The following is a 16,972-nucleotide window of genomic DNA, read 5'->3' as shown; positions in this document are numbered from 1 at the left end:
TGTCCATGCTGTTACTTAAGCTTTTTAGTCCGATCAACACCAAATTTAGACAATGTGTGCATGGGTATAATATCTCGGTTGGGTTTTATAATCAGTCACGTCATGTTAGTCATACCAGCATTATGATCCTTGAATTGTGAGATAAAAGAGAACACCATGGTTTGTGTAAAAGTTGACAACATGCTCCTAAAAAGCAATTTCAGTATTTTTGATGATGTTACCATACATGTGTCCAGATAATTTACATAAATGACAGATATTGATATTTTGCCATAATTTTTGTGCTTTTGCTAGTTTTGGCATGCACAACTGCCTTAATTTTAAGATATTAAATTTTTACTTTTTCTGTATATAACTTTGATATGAATTTTGCTTTCCTCAATTATTTTTATAAACCAGTGGATCATGATAAAGATATAGAGATCTATGGAAAAAATGCATTCATTAGCCTATTTAAGTGTTGGCACAAATTCTGAAATGAGGATATTGACAGCAAAAATAAAGAAACGATAAATTGAATGAAAAAATTTGTAATCAATATGGTTGCTCTTAAATATGCACAAAAATTGTATTGTGATGTTTAAATCACAAACTCGTCAACTAGGGTTGAAGTTAGGTTGTCAAGTTTGATTGTTGAGTAACAGACAGAACAGTTGAAAACATGCCGTTCTTGAAGGCAAAGTACATCAAGCGTCACTTATGTTGGATAATATTCTTTCCAAAGGATCAAAGAGACCCAGTGCATACCTTGATACATTTTCAGTCGAAACTTGTTATGTCGAGGTTGTCGGGACCTTGGGAAATACTTCGAGATAATAAACATTCATCATAACTAAAATCATAACTAAAATTCATAACTTAAATTCAAAAAATGAAACACCGAACCCAACACACTGAAGTCTGAATTCTGTTCTCACTTATATTTACATCCACCATTGAACAGGTCTTGTAATATTTTTCCATCATACTAACTTGTTATCGTATTGAAAATTTCTTTTTTATTACATTCACAATTATTGATAAGTTATGACTGATTGTTTTCTACATGCATTATAGAGAAAAGAAATTGTGACATAATTTTTAACTTCATCGAGTCTCCATGATGTTGTCAGCGTCCTTTTGCGTTTCAATAAACTCCAAACTATCCACCAAATTATAACAGTTTGTTATTTTGACATGCATGCTTATTAAATGACATGCCACAAACCATGAAAATTTCGCACCTTCAGCTCGACCTCTAATTTTGACAAAGGATGAAGGAAATGTGTGATTTCGACCGCAGAAAGTGAAATATGGATTCAATATCAAATAGTGAATAATCGAGAGAGAAGAAAATCAACATAAGCGGAATTGTTTCAAGTGGAAATAAATTTCGACTAGGAATAAAGTTAGACATAACCAGAAAATCGAGATAACAGGGTTTGACATAATGTCGTTCGACTGTATAAAATTGTAAACTGGTTGTTGATTCATAAATAGCTTTGGGATTGTGCACCGTCTCACATAACAGGTAAACTGTTTTTGATTTTAACTAATGAAAAGTGAATATTATACTCTTCATTACTTGAAAAGAAAAGAAAGGCATAGTGTCCATTGAAGTAGCCTTTTGGATTTACAGATGTTGGCCAGGTCTCTATTGCTGACTGGGACAAGCTACCCCAGGCAATTCCAGAAGGACACTTCCAGCCAGTACAACTGGATGGAAAGCCCACTCTTGTGACCTTTGACCTTGAAACAACTGGCCTTAGTATGAAAGCTTACCTCAATGTTTAATTTGCTTGAATGTTAATTCTGATAAATGTATTTTATACCTACTGACAAGAACGTACATTGTTTAATGTTATTCTTGGTGGTCTTTCAGAGAGCCAGATGATAATATGGATTATGCTCGAGTCTGTTCTAAGAGATTATAAGTATCTTCCATGGCCGAGAGTGTGAGATAGGTTCATTCCGACCCGAGCGTAGGGTGTTTTGCGGAAACGAGGTTTACCGAGTTTCCGCAAAACACCCTGCGTGAGGGTCAGGATGAACCTATCTTATACGAGCGACTATGGTAGATGCTTTTTCTCCCACCTCAGTTAAACAAAATAAGTAAAAATGTATTTTTTGCTGGAACTCTTTTATGCTTGGTGAAAATAATTGCGTATGGATATGAGATAGCATGTGGTTGTCATGGATATACGTGCAGTGATCCAGTTAATGTTAATAGTCAAATCGGTCTTTTTAAATAGTTCTAAGGAGAATGAAGCATTATTTCTTGAATGGTGCCTGAAAACTGTTTTATGGTGACATTTGAAGCGAGAAATAATTAATTAGCGTTCTAAATATTACCATAAGACAAGATTTCCTTGATGCTACTGACGACAGTCTTCAACAAGGGAGGTAATTACAATGTGGTAAAAGGAGTTCCATACGGCCATTTTATCTTCGCCCGTGGGCAAGATAAGACTATCTAGCATGGTTAAATTATTGGATCTACTTATCTGAGGTGGGAGAAAAAACCAGTAAGCAAATATAAAAGTAAAGGAGTTACTCTTCTACAAGCAGTTAAGTCATAGTGTCTTTTGTGGGAGGCAGACATTTGACAACCTTTCCAGACCAATACAAGATTGAATAGACTGTCTCTTTCCAGTACATTTTTAATTGTACTGTATGATTTTTTTTAATTTTTGTTCCAGTTTGTTGGGGTATAATGCCCCACATCACACAGATTGCAGCATTAGAGATAAAATCTGGTGCCAAGTTCTCGGCATATACCACACCACATAAGCCAATATCACCTGAGGCTCAAAAGTTCACCGGAATATGTATGGATGTTGATGGTAGAATGACTGTACATGGGAAAGCTGTAAAAAGTGTCTCTATACGGAGAGCCATTGCTGACCTTTGTACATGGCTTGAACAATTCCCAAATGTTATACTTGTTGCACACAATGGGAGAAAATTTGACTTCAAGATTCTCATGTTTACTGTCATGAGCACAAACAGGATAGCGAGTTTACTGAGCTGTATAACTGGGTTTGTCGACTCACTATCTGTGTTCAGGAAGAAATATCCAGGGCAGTCTCTGAAGCAAGCAGACCTTGTACATAATTTACTCGGCACCTCGTACGATGCACATAATGCAGTAGCGGATGTAGAGGCTCTTGGAAAGCTGCTTGCGTTGTGTAATACATCAGACATAATGTCTTATAGCTTCAGTCCAACTGCTGTTAAGCATTCTCTGTTATTCAACCAGGCAAAGAACCATAATCTGAACTCCTTGGAACCTTTGATCATAGGAGGTGTTTGCAAAAAAGGAACTGCCGAGAAAATAGCTGGATCGGGACTAACTTTAACGAATCTGGCTACAGTATTTCAAAGATTTGGTGAGGATGGATTAAGAAATACATTCTCCACAAAAAACAGCGAGGGAATGCCAAGGGTATCAAATTCAAACAGAGTATTAAAGGAAGTCATTCCAAAACTTGCACAGTATTTTGTGCAAATGAATGCAAAGAAAAACTAAGGTTGTATTGAGAGAACTATGTTAAGAATAAATGTATTTGAATATGAAAATACAGATGAACCTAGATATTAACAGGGTAAATGTAAAGTATGCTTATATTAGTTGTTTGAACGTGTCTTGTAATTTATTAGCAGTGTTTGTATTAAAACAAATTGCCCCATAGTTCTGAACTTTGTGAAAGTTGACAAACGTTGTTAAACAATATTGTTGTTATCTTTCAAATCATTTCTGATCTAGTAGTTTCATGGATACATTTTTGATCTGCATTTTTTTTTACAAGAAATTAAATGCTTCAGCTATACTTAATCAAATAGTTTACCTTCTGTTCTGAACATTTTGTCTTTTGTTTACTGACAAAAAAATCATGAGCTAAATTGATCTCAAACATATTATTTTAGCAGTGTATTTCACTGTTTTGTTTGTTTTTGTTCGAAAAAGTAAACATACAAGTTCTGTTTGCCACCAATGTTTTGTTCATACCAGACAAGTGTTTCTGGGCATGTGATCAGTGCTAGAAAAACTGATCTTCCAAGGAAGATGAGTCACTTGTAATGGCACACCATTTGGAGAAAAAGGATGAATAATAGTATGCAATTTTAAAGTTCTTATGTACCATTTGACGTCAACTGTGATTTCAAATAGCTGTACACCATGACATCGGTATACAACGAGGCATAAGCATGGGTGAAATCTACAAAAATGTGTTTCTAACATCAAATGACACACAATTTCAAAGTTGAAGGTATACATGTGTTTCCAGATTGAAAAGTCTGACCCACAGGGACAATGTTGAGTTGGTAACCGTAACTCAGCAAGCCTTTTTTCTGGCTTCTGCACGAACCCAAGGTTCAGATTTTCCAATCTGCATTGTTAACACATAAAAGATAATTAAAACATTGAACATGTATATGTATGTATGGGCTGGAGTCCTTAAAATGTTGGAAAATAAAGGGTGAGAATGATTTTAATGGAACCACAATTATTCAAATGAAAGTTTGTACATATGTTGTCGGAGACAATACACACATTAACTGCAAGGCCTAAGACTTGAGCCGTAATAATTGTTGAGTTAATGCCCTTTTTTTGGCTTAAAAAAACAAGATGATGGTTGGCATTTGCTCAGCAGCTCTCTTCCATGTATTAATACAATCTAAAACTCATACCTTTATAAAGACTTGCATGCTTTCATGGAATCAAACGCATGTGTTCAGAATTAATGAAATGGTAATGCAAGGCTGGATGGCCTACTCCACGGCCTGTGTTGTTTTGTTCACAAAATTAACTTGCACTTCAAGAATATCAATTTATTTTTATTTATTTTTTTGCATGTTTTTGTATTAAAAACACTCATATATACCAAGTATGCCCATATTCCCCACACAATACCATGTTTGATAATTGGGTTGAAATGTTTGTTCCAATTTACCCTGTGTCATAATAATTATAAAATGTTGCAATAAAACATTTATTCTGAACCAAAAATATGGATGCTTTATGTTGATATCGGAGATGAGATATATATTAGAGAAGGAAATGAACTAATAATACAATCCCTGTTGTTGCAATCTCTTGAAAATTACTGATGAGTCAAGTGAATTTGTATCAGATATAACTGAAAAATCAGAATTGGTGTTTTCTGACATATTTCTGACATAAACTGATCAGCTGAACATCTTTCAAATGACAACAGATAAGACATGTGTCAATAAAGAGGCTATTGTTTGCAGCATCTTATGATAAAAGATCAATGAAGCAGACATTTTATGTGCACTGAAAGTGTAATATGAATGTGTTATTCCACCGAAAATAAAAAAATAAACAATTTTAATGATGTTTGATCCACTTTTGATTTGACTTGCAGGCAACACTGGAATTTTTTAGAAATGTTCAGAATTCCATCCAAAGCTTGCAGGCAATGATGGAATCTTACAGAAATGTTCAGAATTTACAGAAATGTTCAGAATTCCATCCAAAGGGCTTGCAGGCAACAATGGAATCTTACAGAAATATTCAGAATTCCATCCAAAGGGCTTGCAGGCAACAATGGAATCTTACAGAAATGTTCAGAATTCCATCCAAAGGGCTTGCAGGCATCAATGGAATCTTTCAGAAATGTTCAGAATTCCATCCAGAGGACTTGCAGGCAACAATGGAATCTTACAGAAATATTCAGAATTCCATCCAGAGGACTTGCAGGCAACAATGGGATCTTACAGAAATATTCAGAATTCCATCCAGAGGGCTTGCAGGCAACAATGGAATCTTAAAGAAATATTTAGAATTCCATCCAAAGGACTTGCAGGCAACAATGGGATCTTACAGAAATGTTCAGAATTCCATCCAAAAGTCTTGCATGCAACAATGGGATTTTACAGATATATTCAGAATTCCATCCAAAGGACTTGCAGGCAACCATTGGATTTTAGATATGTTCAGAATTCCATCCAAAAGACTTGCATGCTAAAATTGAATGTTACAGATATGTTCAGAATTCCATCCAAAAGTCTTCCATGCTAAGATTGAATCTTACAGCTATGTTAAGAATTCCATCCAAAGGACTTGCATGCAACAATGGGATATTAGATATGTTCAGAATTCTATTCAAAAGACCTTCACACTATAATGGAATCGTCTATCCTGTTGTTCAGCAGTGACAAACAGTTTTGCTGCAGTGATTGCTTAATGCATTGATAATGCATTTTTTTCATAAACAATACTGGTTACATTATTAAATGGTCTCATCTTAACACGAATGTTGTGGCATCTGCATTATATTACTGCACAGAACAAACACAGCAGTCACTCCATTACATTCTTATGAATAATCCAATCCAGGCAGTTGTGCATTTCCTGGCTTGCCTTATTTCTCTGTAAACATCATTATTAGTTAAATGAACATTATGCAGCACAGTGCATCAAGTTATTAGCAAGGATAATGAACTAACTTTTTGAAAGTTGTGCAGTTATTTCTTTATCTAAAAATATAGGTTTGGATGCCAATCAAGGGTTTTTTGGCAAATGTACGTGATACTTAGCAGATGTCATACGTATGAGAAGTAGCACCACGAAACTCTTAACAATACAACTCTTTTATACCTTGTTGTTTCCATAGTAACAAAATGGATTAATGAGAAAAACTGATTTTCTGCCATGATATTGGTATCTACTAATTGGAAATGAACAAACACAATAGAGCCACTGGTAAATGGTGCTGAAACTGTTTTCTGAACTAGCTTTCCAGTTCTTTTCGAACCAAATTACCTGGGGTATATGTGAAAATATCAACAAATATCATTAGCAGTGAAATGTTGGCATTTTACAACTTAATGTATTTTGTTCCCTAGAGATAAAAGATAAAAAATGTTTGCTCAGATTCCTGTTAAACTAAAACTATGTAGAAATTAAATCATATTGGGTTAATGATTATATTATGAGCCAATGCAACTATGATAATGTTTTAATGATTGACCATTTCACAGCAATGTAATAAAAAAATTCACCCACTCAAATGAAGATTTAGTTTAACAATTACAAAATGATATATTACTGGTTAAAGGGACACCACAGATTTTATGTTGGCAACAATTTTTCTAAACTAAGTTAAAATTGATTTATTTTCCCTGTTTTAGTAACAAACAACAGATAACAGATAGATTCTTGTTTAAACAGAATTTTGTTATTTTAAGCATTCTTGTTTAAACAGAATTTTGTTATTTTAAGCCTTAAATCTTTCATTTTTCAAGAGTTTTACTTATGCTTTTTTCCTATTATAGAGCATTTCATTCAGCACTTTTCAATTTTTGTTTATAAGCCTTAATGATGATTTCTCATTGTTTGAAGGATTTGGTTAACATTTTATGTGGAATTTTTTTTTTTCGATGTCTGGCTGTATCAAGCCTGATGAGTCCCTTTAGATAAGATTAGTAGGAACAAAGAACATAGCAGCTTAATTCTTCCATAGTTTTGTAAATTATGTTATTCATAACTTCATGAGTGTGCTTCAGTTTACCAAAAACATTTGAGCCGTTACTTAGTGGCAGTAATTCATCATAAAGCAAAAACAACAGACAATGGTTGATCCTGCAGATCTATCATATTCAGGCAAGAATTTCTCTAGATTGTGATGATCTGGCAGTTTTTTGGGGCCTTGTTTTCAGAACAGGATAATTTACCTGTCACAAATGCTGGCATAATGTCTCTTGCTAGTTTCTGATGGCCAAATCATGGAGGTAATTGTGTAGAAAGATATTTCACAAAGATATTTATGCAGCTTTATACCACATATATTAGTATTATGATGTCATTTATATTATTGAGTGTAGGTTGTGAACCCATATTTTTCCATATTGAGCCATACCAAAATGGCGTCTATTTTCCAATTCCGATGAATAATCCGATGAATAAATGAAACATTTAAACATGTAAACAGGGCGTTAACATCTGACATGATACTGTTTCCTTTGCCCGGTATATCCCATATGGGGTCACCTTCTAAACCCTGTAACTTATTATATTTAACAGGGAGAAGACATAACATCTGTTTCCAAAATAGGATGATGTGATCAGAGATATGCAGTCAGCACTTTCAAGGGGCCGTTTTATTTTGCATAATATATTGAACAATGTATTGAAAAATATTCAAGTTGTAAGTTTTGAGTACATATGCATCAGCAAGACTTTAAATATGTTATTTCAAATAGCAATATGTATTGCTTACGCTGCTCATTTCTATTTTGACACAACTTTTTAAGCAAAAAGAAGGACTTGAGTTGGAAAATGTATCCATATCCAAAATTCCCATAACACCAGGCGCTGAGCACTGTATAGGTAAAAATATATTCCTGTCACATGACTGTCCCCTTGTGCCGTTCTTAAACTATTCATGATGAGATGACACTTTGTACATCTTTGTTTCTTGATTGCTTTTCGTCAGGAGACAACCATATTGACAGCTACAACAGAACAGAATAAAAAATACCCCCAGGGCCATCCTAGATGGGGGGAGGATGAAGGGCTCAACAGGACGGATTCAATGAAAACGAACATGCGCGAACAACGGACTTTGACTGGAGGAACCACATCAGTGGTGTGTCGATGCGGGAAAGTATGTAAGAACCATCGAGGGCTGAAGATCCATCAGACAAAGAGCGGCTGTAAAGCACGTGAAATTCATCAGCAACGCACAGGTTAACCTGGTGAGATGGGGGAGATATCTGGTACGGTGTCCAACCACAACAGTACTGGAGGTCTCTCAGCTCCTGTATTTTCGCTGGCTGAAGGCGGTTCTATGCTAGGTGTATCGCAGGCAGTAGATGACTTCTTGAGTTTGCAGGGCAGTACACAAGGTACAGTTCCTGAGGAGCAGGGAGATGATGGGCAAGAAAATAAAGAAGACTCGCCAATCTTTAGACAGACCTACACTAAGGAAGACTCTCCAATATTTGGGCCAACCTCATCCCAGAACAGTGGGAACAGGCAACCAACAGAAGAAAGTCATGAAGTATCTGTAAACTTCCCTGGGTCATTGTACTCATCACCACTTGCAGGAAATATTCAGGCGACACAACACCCAGCCAAGGAAAGAATACAGCCAACTTCCAATGTGAGGAGGCACAGAATCGCTTGGCCGAAGATATGAATGACAGCAGCTGGGCTTCGATTAAACCTTATCCTACAGTCAGCACTGACAGGGGCAGTTGCGTGCACTACCTACACTTACCTATGCCCTAGGAAAGGAGAGATTTGGGCTAGAGAAGAAACCCAACCTCCGCAAAAAGCCGCTTATACCGAACAGGAGACTCGGCGAAATAAAAAAGATTAGAGCAAAATTGCGGTCCCTGAGGAAGAGGTATAGGTGCTCAAGTGACGCAGAGAAGGAAGGTATTGTGCAGCTCAGCACAGGGAAAAGGCAAAGAAGAGAATGGCATTTACCTCAAACCCTTACAAATACACAAGGAGTTTGTTGAGCGAGGAGAAGTCTGGAAAGCTCGAAAGTAGCCAGGATGAGGTTGAACAATACCTTCGGGAAACTCATTCTGATCCACACCGAAGCGAAACCCTGGCAGAATGTGATAGAATTCAAACAGTGGAAGAGCCAGTCACCCCATTGAATATGAATGAACCAACATGGAAAGAGGTCAATGATGCGGTGAAAAAGGCACGTTCGTGCTCAGCTTCAGGTCCAAGTGGTATCCCATACAAGGTTTACAAGAAATGCCCAAACCTTTTATGGACACTGTGGTCTCTCTTGCGTGTAGTGTGGAGGAAAGGAACAATTCCAGAGTGCTGGCAACTGCATGGTCCCAAAGGAGAAGAATTCCAAAACTGTCAAGCAGTTCCGAACCATCTCATTGCTGAGTGTTGAAGGAAAGATATTTTTTCTCTATACTTGCCAAGCGAATGACAACCTACATGATAGGAAATGGATACGTAGATACCTCTGTCCAAAAGGGAGGAATTCACGGATTTTCTGGCTGCGTAGAACACACCAGCGCACTCACACAACTGTTACATGAGACAAGAATGAACCACAGGCATCTCACAGTAGTATGGCTCGACCTAGCAAATGCCTTCGGCTCCATACCACACCAGCTAATCAAGGTCGCACTATATCATTACCATATACCAGACAAGGCTAGCAACTTGATCATGAGCTACTTCAGCAACATCAACCTGAGATTCTCATGTGGCAACTTTACAACAAACTGGTACTTGAGAAAAGAATTTTAACGGGATGCACCATCTCTGTCATCTTATTTGTCATGGGCATGAACATGATTATCAAAGCAGCAGAGAGGGAATCAAGAGGCCCACTTACAAACACCGGGATACGGCTCCCATCAAACAGGGGATTCATGGATGACATGACGGTCACCACAGAAACCCATATCCAGGCGAGTTGGATCCTTAAAGCACTTGATGAAACTGTGTCTTGGGCACGAATGCTATTCAAACCAGTGAAGTCAAGGTGTCTGGTAGTAAGGAAAGGCAAGGTGACTGACAAGTTCAAGCTGCATATACAAGATGAGGAAATCCCTTCACTTGTCAACAATCCAATCAAGTGTTTAGGGAAGTGGTTTGATTCTACACTTAAGGACACCCGCAGCCAAGACAGGCTGAAACAGCAGATTGAAGAGGGGCTGAGGAGAATTGACAAGTCCGAACTTCCGGGAAAGTTCAAGGCATGGATCTTCCAGCATGGTCTCTTGCCTAGACTCATCTGGCCATTAATGGTCAACGAAATCCCCATCAGCACAGTTGAAAAATTGGAGCAGGCAATTAGCAATCATCTGAGAAGGTGGCTTGGACTTCCGCCTTCCTTTACCAATATTGGACTCTATGGCGAGTCAACAAAGCTGCAGATGCCCATAAGCTCCCTCGTCGAGGAGTACAAAGTCGCTAAAACACGTCTGCTACTAACACTCAGAGACTCAAGTGATGGGAAGTTTAGTGGAGCAGGAATAGAAGTTAGAACGGGAAGGAAATGGTCAGTGAGCCAGGCTGTAGAACAGGCTGAAACACCAGGACATTGTAGGCACTACAAACTAGGGTAGAGAAGGGTTGGGAATCAGTAGAAAGCAGCGGTGGGAGAATTCTGATAATGTTGAGAAGAGAACCATGGTTCAGGGAGAAGTTCGGAGAGCAGAAGAGGAGGCACGGTCAGCAAAGGCGGTACAACTTGGACCCCAGGGGAATTGGAAGAAGTGGAACTTACCTGAGAGGAAAATCACATGGCAGGAGCTGTGGAGGTATGAGCCACTTCAAATGAGTTTCCTTCTCCGATCGGTGTATGACATGTTACCCACTCCAACCAATTTAAAGCAGTGGAAGTTATCAGAAGACCCTTCCTGCTCGCTGTGTGAGAATATCGGATCGCTGCGGCATATTCTATCTTCTTGCCTAACAGCCTTGGCGCAAGGGCGGTATACCTGGCGGCATGACCAGGTTCTAAGAGAGCTGGCAAACATCTTAGAAAATGAGAGAAGGAAAGAGAGACCCATGAAACAGACATGCCCTCATTTAATCAGCTTTTATTAGACAAGGGGAGAAGAAGCCGACAACCACAACATGTAGCGGCATCCTACAAGAATCTCAAAACTGGGATATCTTGGTAGACGTGGGGAAAAAGTTGAAGTTTCCAGAGGAAGTGGCCCATACCACCCTCCGGCCAGACATAGTTCTTTGGTCCAGGTCTCCAAAGCTGGTTGTATTGGTGGAGCTAACAGTACCCTGGGAAGAGAGATGTGAGGAGGCATACGGGCTGAAGAAGGGAAAATACCAAGACTTGGTAGACACTTGTAGAGAGAGGGGTTGGAAGACATGGATCTTCCCAGTGGAAGTTGGATGTAGAGGCTTTCCATCACAGTCAGTGTGGAAAATGCTTGAAGCTGTGGGCAGAAAAGACCGCCGTCCACGCTCTTGGGAGAGCTGCAGAGAGGGCGTCCAGTTGGCTCTGGCTACGACGCAGTGAACCGACTTGGAAGCCAACATAGACGAGGTAGTGACTGATCACCACTACCTGCCCCGCCATCTAGAGGGTGTACCGAGATAAGGGGCGAAACACCCAGTGACAGATGGGCACTCGGCTGAGGACGTCTATGTTAAGCAATACAGCTGTATCTTAACAACATACTTGGGAAATTGAAACACCAACTTTTAAAAGGTTTTAAAAGTTGTTAATTGTGGAGAACTAATTATAAATATTATATATATATATATATATACATTTTTAAATACAGCTAAGATACAAACACATAGCAAACTAGTTAAATTCCCTTAAAATGTGCAGTTAAATTTTGGTTATTAAATAATACTGATTTCTGTAAGTGTTCGGTGAACACTTAAAATGTTTGTGCAATACGGATTGCCATACTTTATGTTTAATTTGACGTTTAATGGGTCTTTAAATTTCAATTATTATCTTGAATTTTCTAATTCGTGTAAAAAAAAAATTCCTATAATTTCAAAAATGTGCTTTACCTGCCATATGTTTTACTGAAAATTCAATTAGAAAACAGGCAATTGCCTGCAGGTTTTTAGGGTGGTTATATATTCAATCTCGGGATTTGAAGAAATTACCTGAGCCCACCCACTGGTATGAATTGTCATGGTAGCATCTCCATTGGTTATGATAAAGTAATTACAATGTTATATCTTTTACCAGGGAAAGTATTAATAGAAATTACTTATGCATCATTTTCAAATGAATTTTGTGAAGTAGAGAGGTCATGAATATTCTGGGAAATTTTCATGGCCGTTTAAATTTCCAGCTGGCTATTTTTATTACCTATTCACTCCTATCCCGACATGAGACACCAATGTTTTACTGGCAACAAATAATGGTTAAAAGATCTTTCATGGGGAGTTACACAATACAGATATATTACCTGTATGAAGTCTTTGAATAATAGACATTAATTCAATGAGAAAAATGCCGGCTGGATTTTGTTAAAAGGTTAGCGGCCTGGGATCGTAACATCGTGGTTCTTTGACGTCATCACTGCCAAGAAAAACGTATGTTGGCTGTCCCAGTGTTGCAGGTAAATGGAAACAAAAATGCCTGTTTCTTCCAGTGCAAAAAATCTTGGGTTTGTTTAGATTAAGAAGGTCTGTAGGGAATGATCGGATCTGTTGCTGGCCTTTTTTCTCTCATTCTTATAACATACTTGAAATAAATGTTTTTGTCTTTGAGATATTTAGGCTTCAGGAAATTCTTGTTTGAAAATATACTTGAAATAGATATTTTTGTCTTGGAGGGATGCATCAGAGAATATTGAACAGAATATTCTTGTTTGAAAACATAATTGAAAACACTTATACATCTGTCTGTGTTGCTAGAATAGATATCAGAGATGTGGTTAAAAAGGAGATGTATTTTCTGATGTATCTCCATAGAATCCAGTCTTTGGATAACAAATTAATTAGAAACATGGTAACAAATCAATTAGAAACATATTTTTTTGCTTCATTCTTACTTGTTCTTATGCAAAATGATGTAAGGCTGTTACACTCTGCTGTAAGTGCATGTCAGACATGTTTAACACATGTTCCTAGCTGTAATCACATGGTTGTAGTTATTGGCTGTGAAACACATCCTTGGTCCTAGAAGAAAAATGTTTCAAGGAAATAACAAAAATTATACCAATTGCTATAAATGCGTTTGTGTACTAACTAACTATATTTGGTTCAAAAGCAAACAGATACACTACCCGTAGTTAGAGTGAATTCTTTTGTCCGCCAAATACACCACCAGCAAACTTTACCTACCCTTTATTATTCATATAATAAGATCATCACTTTTTTCAGGCTTTCACAGCAACTGCAAATGCCATTTTGAACTTCTTTGTTCTGACAGAAAGTATTAGTGTATTAAACACACACATCTTCACTGTGTTTCTGAGTGAGGTTTCCATATGGAACAGTGGGTCCCTATAAAACAGAGATGTAAAGGCCGTGTGCTGAGTTCACACCTGGCATTCTCCATCTGACAATACCTTGAAAACCCTGCAGGATGAAAGTGAATCACTTTCATATTTTAAACTTTGAAGGCAATACACTTTCAAAGCCTTTTATATAACCTTTTGCTAAGAGTGTTAAAAAAAAACGTTTACTGTTATTCTGTTATACCGAAATGACATCAATTCTAGTGCAAGTGATTATTTTGTCTTAATGATGAGATTATCTTATGATGTGAATTCCTGACGTATATATAGATTGTAATGCCTCAAATCTACCTCACAATGACGTCTTTCTCTTGATCATCAGTTTGCACCGTGCCCATGCTTAAGAAGTGCACGTACTGGTTCAAGGTCAAACAAGAGGCACAGAAATCTCGTGCTGTAATTCCTCCATTGTCACTGTATCAAGACTGTTCTACCTGTACTGGGGCTCATGGGGTTACCACCAGTGCTGCCAGACATTAAACATATGCATCAAGATCTGCAATACTGCCTTTCCCTTATTGAGAGTAATTTTTTATCATGATGTATTTTATGTTCACCAGCCAAACAATTTTTGCTTCATGTTGTGTGATCAATGAGCCTATTCACAGGTTTTTCATTCACTAATTCTTTAGCAATTATTTTGTTTAGAAACTTTTCTTAGCAAAACGGCCAGATATAGTAAATATCATAAACACATGCATCATTATCTAAATTAAAAATTTCCTTTTCATTTTATCTGCCCTTGGGATGACCCCTATCCCATGGATGAATAATTCAGGATGCCACAGCGCTTACTCAAATCTTAACTCCTCTGTCCTTTGTGTTTCAGAGGGTTCCCCATTCCTGATGTCCATCCAGCGGTCACTGGTCACCAACCTCCTTGACCTGCCAAGCAAGTTCACCTTCACCTCCATGCTGGACATGTGGGTATGTAAAAGGTTAAACACAGACAGCTATGGGAATCATGCTGAAAGGAATCTTCTGTTAAGTGTTGTAAGGGAATATAAAAGTATGTCACCTCTTTTGAATCAAGAGCGTGTCAGGTGATTAAATGCACCAACTCATTGCTGTGTTTAGTTTGTTAAAATGTATGTATTAGAATTGCAATAGCAGCTGTATTGGTTTGTACCATTGTCCATTCTGAAACGCCACTAGAAAGGAACCTACCTGGGACCGTTGGGTGAGAGCAAACACCCATAGGTACTGCTTGACTGACTAGCCCTCATTCTGGCTTTAATTCATTTGTAAATGTTGTTATTTGTTGTTATAAATAGGGTGTAGAAAGAGCAATTATTCTTCTATAAGGATGGTTATAGTGGGTTTTTTTACACTCTACGTCCTTGGAAAATGTTACTCTGAGTATACTTACAATTTGGTTGTATACATTTTGTACTCAATTTTTGTAATATTTACAGAAATGTTTACTCTGGTACTTTACAGGAGATGGGTGTCCGAAAGGCCTGTGCACCAACCTGAACATAGCATCACCCCACCCCGGGGGTTTCTTGCTTGGAAAGTGGATGGGCCTTGGAGGTCATGATGTGTGTGTCAATGGAATGTGCATCTACAGTGATTCATGGCCGCCAGTGGCTCCTGGCAGTGGATGATAACTTTAAACACTATGGATGTTTAAACATAAAATTACATACATTGAAAGTAATACATGTGTAAAATAAATGTGTAGGAAACCCTTTGGTTCATTTGAATTATTGTCAGTTAATTTGTACCAACTGGATTCATAGATTTACATGAACTTACAATACATGCTTAATCTGTTCTGTTTTTGTCATACTGTCTTACAGCTGTATTAGTATAAGGAGAACAATACACCTACTTCCGCTGTAAGAATGATGGGATTTCAATTAAATTTTTTATCTGTGAATAAACATTGATGTTTTGCTTAGCCTGGTATCTAACTTCTTGAAAGTATGTCATTAGGTCACTTTTATAGCATGGCAGACATAATTAGAAGGGTTTTGGTTTCGGTTCAGCGTTCACATCCACGCTGGAACTCTCTATGTTCCACTCTCTTATTATTGTATTTGGTATTTTATTTTTACCAAATTCTGTCAAAATCGTTGGGCATAATATTCTGTATTTGTAGACTGTATTTGATCACCAGCCAGATGGAACTTTTCACTCTAGAGTTATGGCCCTTACAATATCAACATCTTACCAAGTTTTGTTTGTCTGGTCATATTCAAGCTCAATCTTAAGTATATGGGACGACTATGGTAATGAGGATAATATCTCTTTGATAAACAAACAAACAACGCATAATTCAATCCGGAATTACAGCCCTTAATTTGTCAAATCTACACCATATTCACTTTATATATTGTATTAGGCAGCACATTCCAATCAGGTCAACAGTTTGATTATATCCCTTGACCAAGCCATGTTTTTAGTTCACTCAAACAACCTAGCAAAGGCATAACAACAATATGAATTTCAGATGTTTTACTGTTATATTGTAGGTAAAATATATCTACTAAATTTGGTTAGGCAATGATGGGTCCACCTGGCAGGCAGACATGTCCAACTTGCGTTTATTAGTTATTAATCAGAATTCTTAACATAAAGAAAATGATTAAATAGCCACTATAAAATACATTCTTGCATCTGCTATTTCATAAGCCGAATTTAAAATTAAGATTTATTTGTTTTCTTTGTCTATTTTTTCATTGTTAAAATATAAAGAAAAAAATGATAATGTTTCTTAATTCTTTGATAATTGTGCATAATTTTACAGTGATTGAATGTAATGGAATCAACACATCTAAATTATAATCTTGGTAATCATGCCATTTTAACAATGAGTATAATAACTAGGAAATTGCTTGCAATAAGGTAAAACTTTATTTCTCTACCTAGGTCTGATAGGTAATTAAGAGTTTCTGTCATGCTTTAATTATGTTATTAAGAGTTCCAGTTGTGCTTTGCCACATGTTAGTAATTACCAATAAAAAAATTTATTGCCTGCATCCCTATGACAACTTTCTGCAAATCAGCACTAATTGGA

General features: G+C 37.2%; 1 protein-coding gene across 5 annotated transcripts in view; it reads left to right on the top strand.

Annotated features, from left to right (window-relative positions):
• The window catches only part of LOC128231214 (mediator of RNA polymerase II transcription subunit 15-like), a 36,762-nt gene extending 20,909 nt beyond the window's left edge, over nt 1-15,853 (top strand). Inside the window, exons 16-17 of one of the 5 annotated variants that reach the window (XM_052943732.1) lie at nt 14,780-14,877; nt 15,391-15,853. In XM_052943732.1, the coding sequence (XP_052799692.1) occupies nt 14,780-14,877; nt 15,391-15,426 (134 nt within the window). In that variant the 3' untranslated portion in view covers nt 15,427-15,853. Of the gene's footprint in view, nt 1-1,618; nt 1,748-2,678; nt 5,146-14,779; nt 14,878-15,390 lie in introns of those variants that run through there. The other 4 variants (XM_052943730.1, XM_052943729.1, XM_052943731.1 and 1 more) reach the window with 4 other exon arrangements.
• The last annotated feature ends 1,119 nt before the right edge of the window (nt 15,854-16,972 follow it).

Source organism: Mya arenaria, chromosome 4 (assembly GCF_026914265.1).
Source record: "Mya arenaria isolate MELC-2E11 chromosome 4, ASM2691426v1".
NCBI classification, from domain to species: domain Eukaryota; kingdom Metazoa; phylum Mollusca; class Bivalvia; order Myida; family Myidae; genus Mya; species Mya arenaria.
The sequence above is the reverse complement of the archived record's forward strand: the minus strand, read 5'-3'. Positions and strand labels throughout refer to the sequence as shown.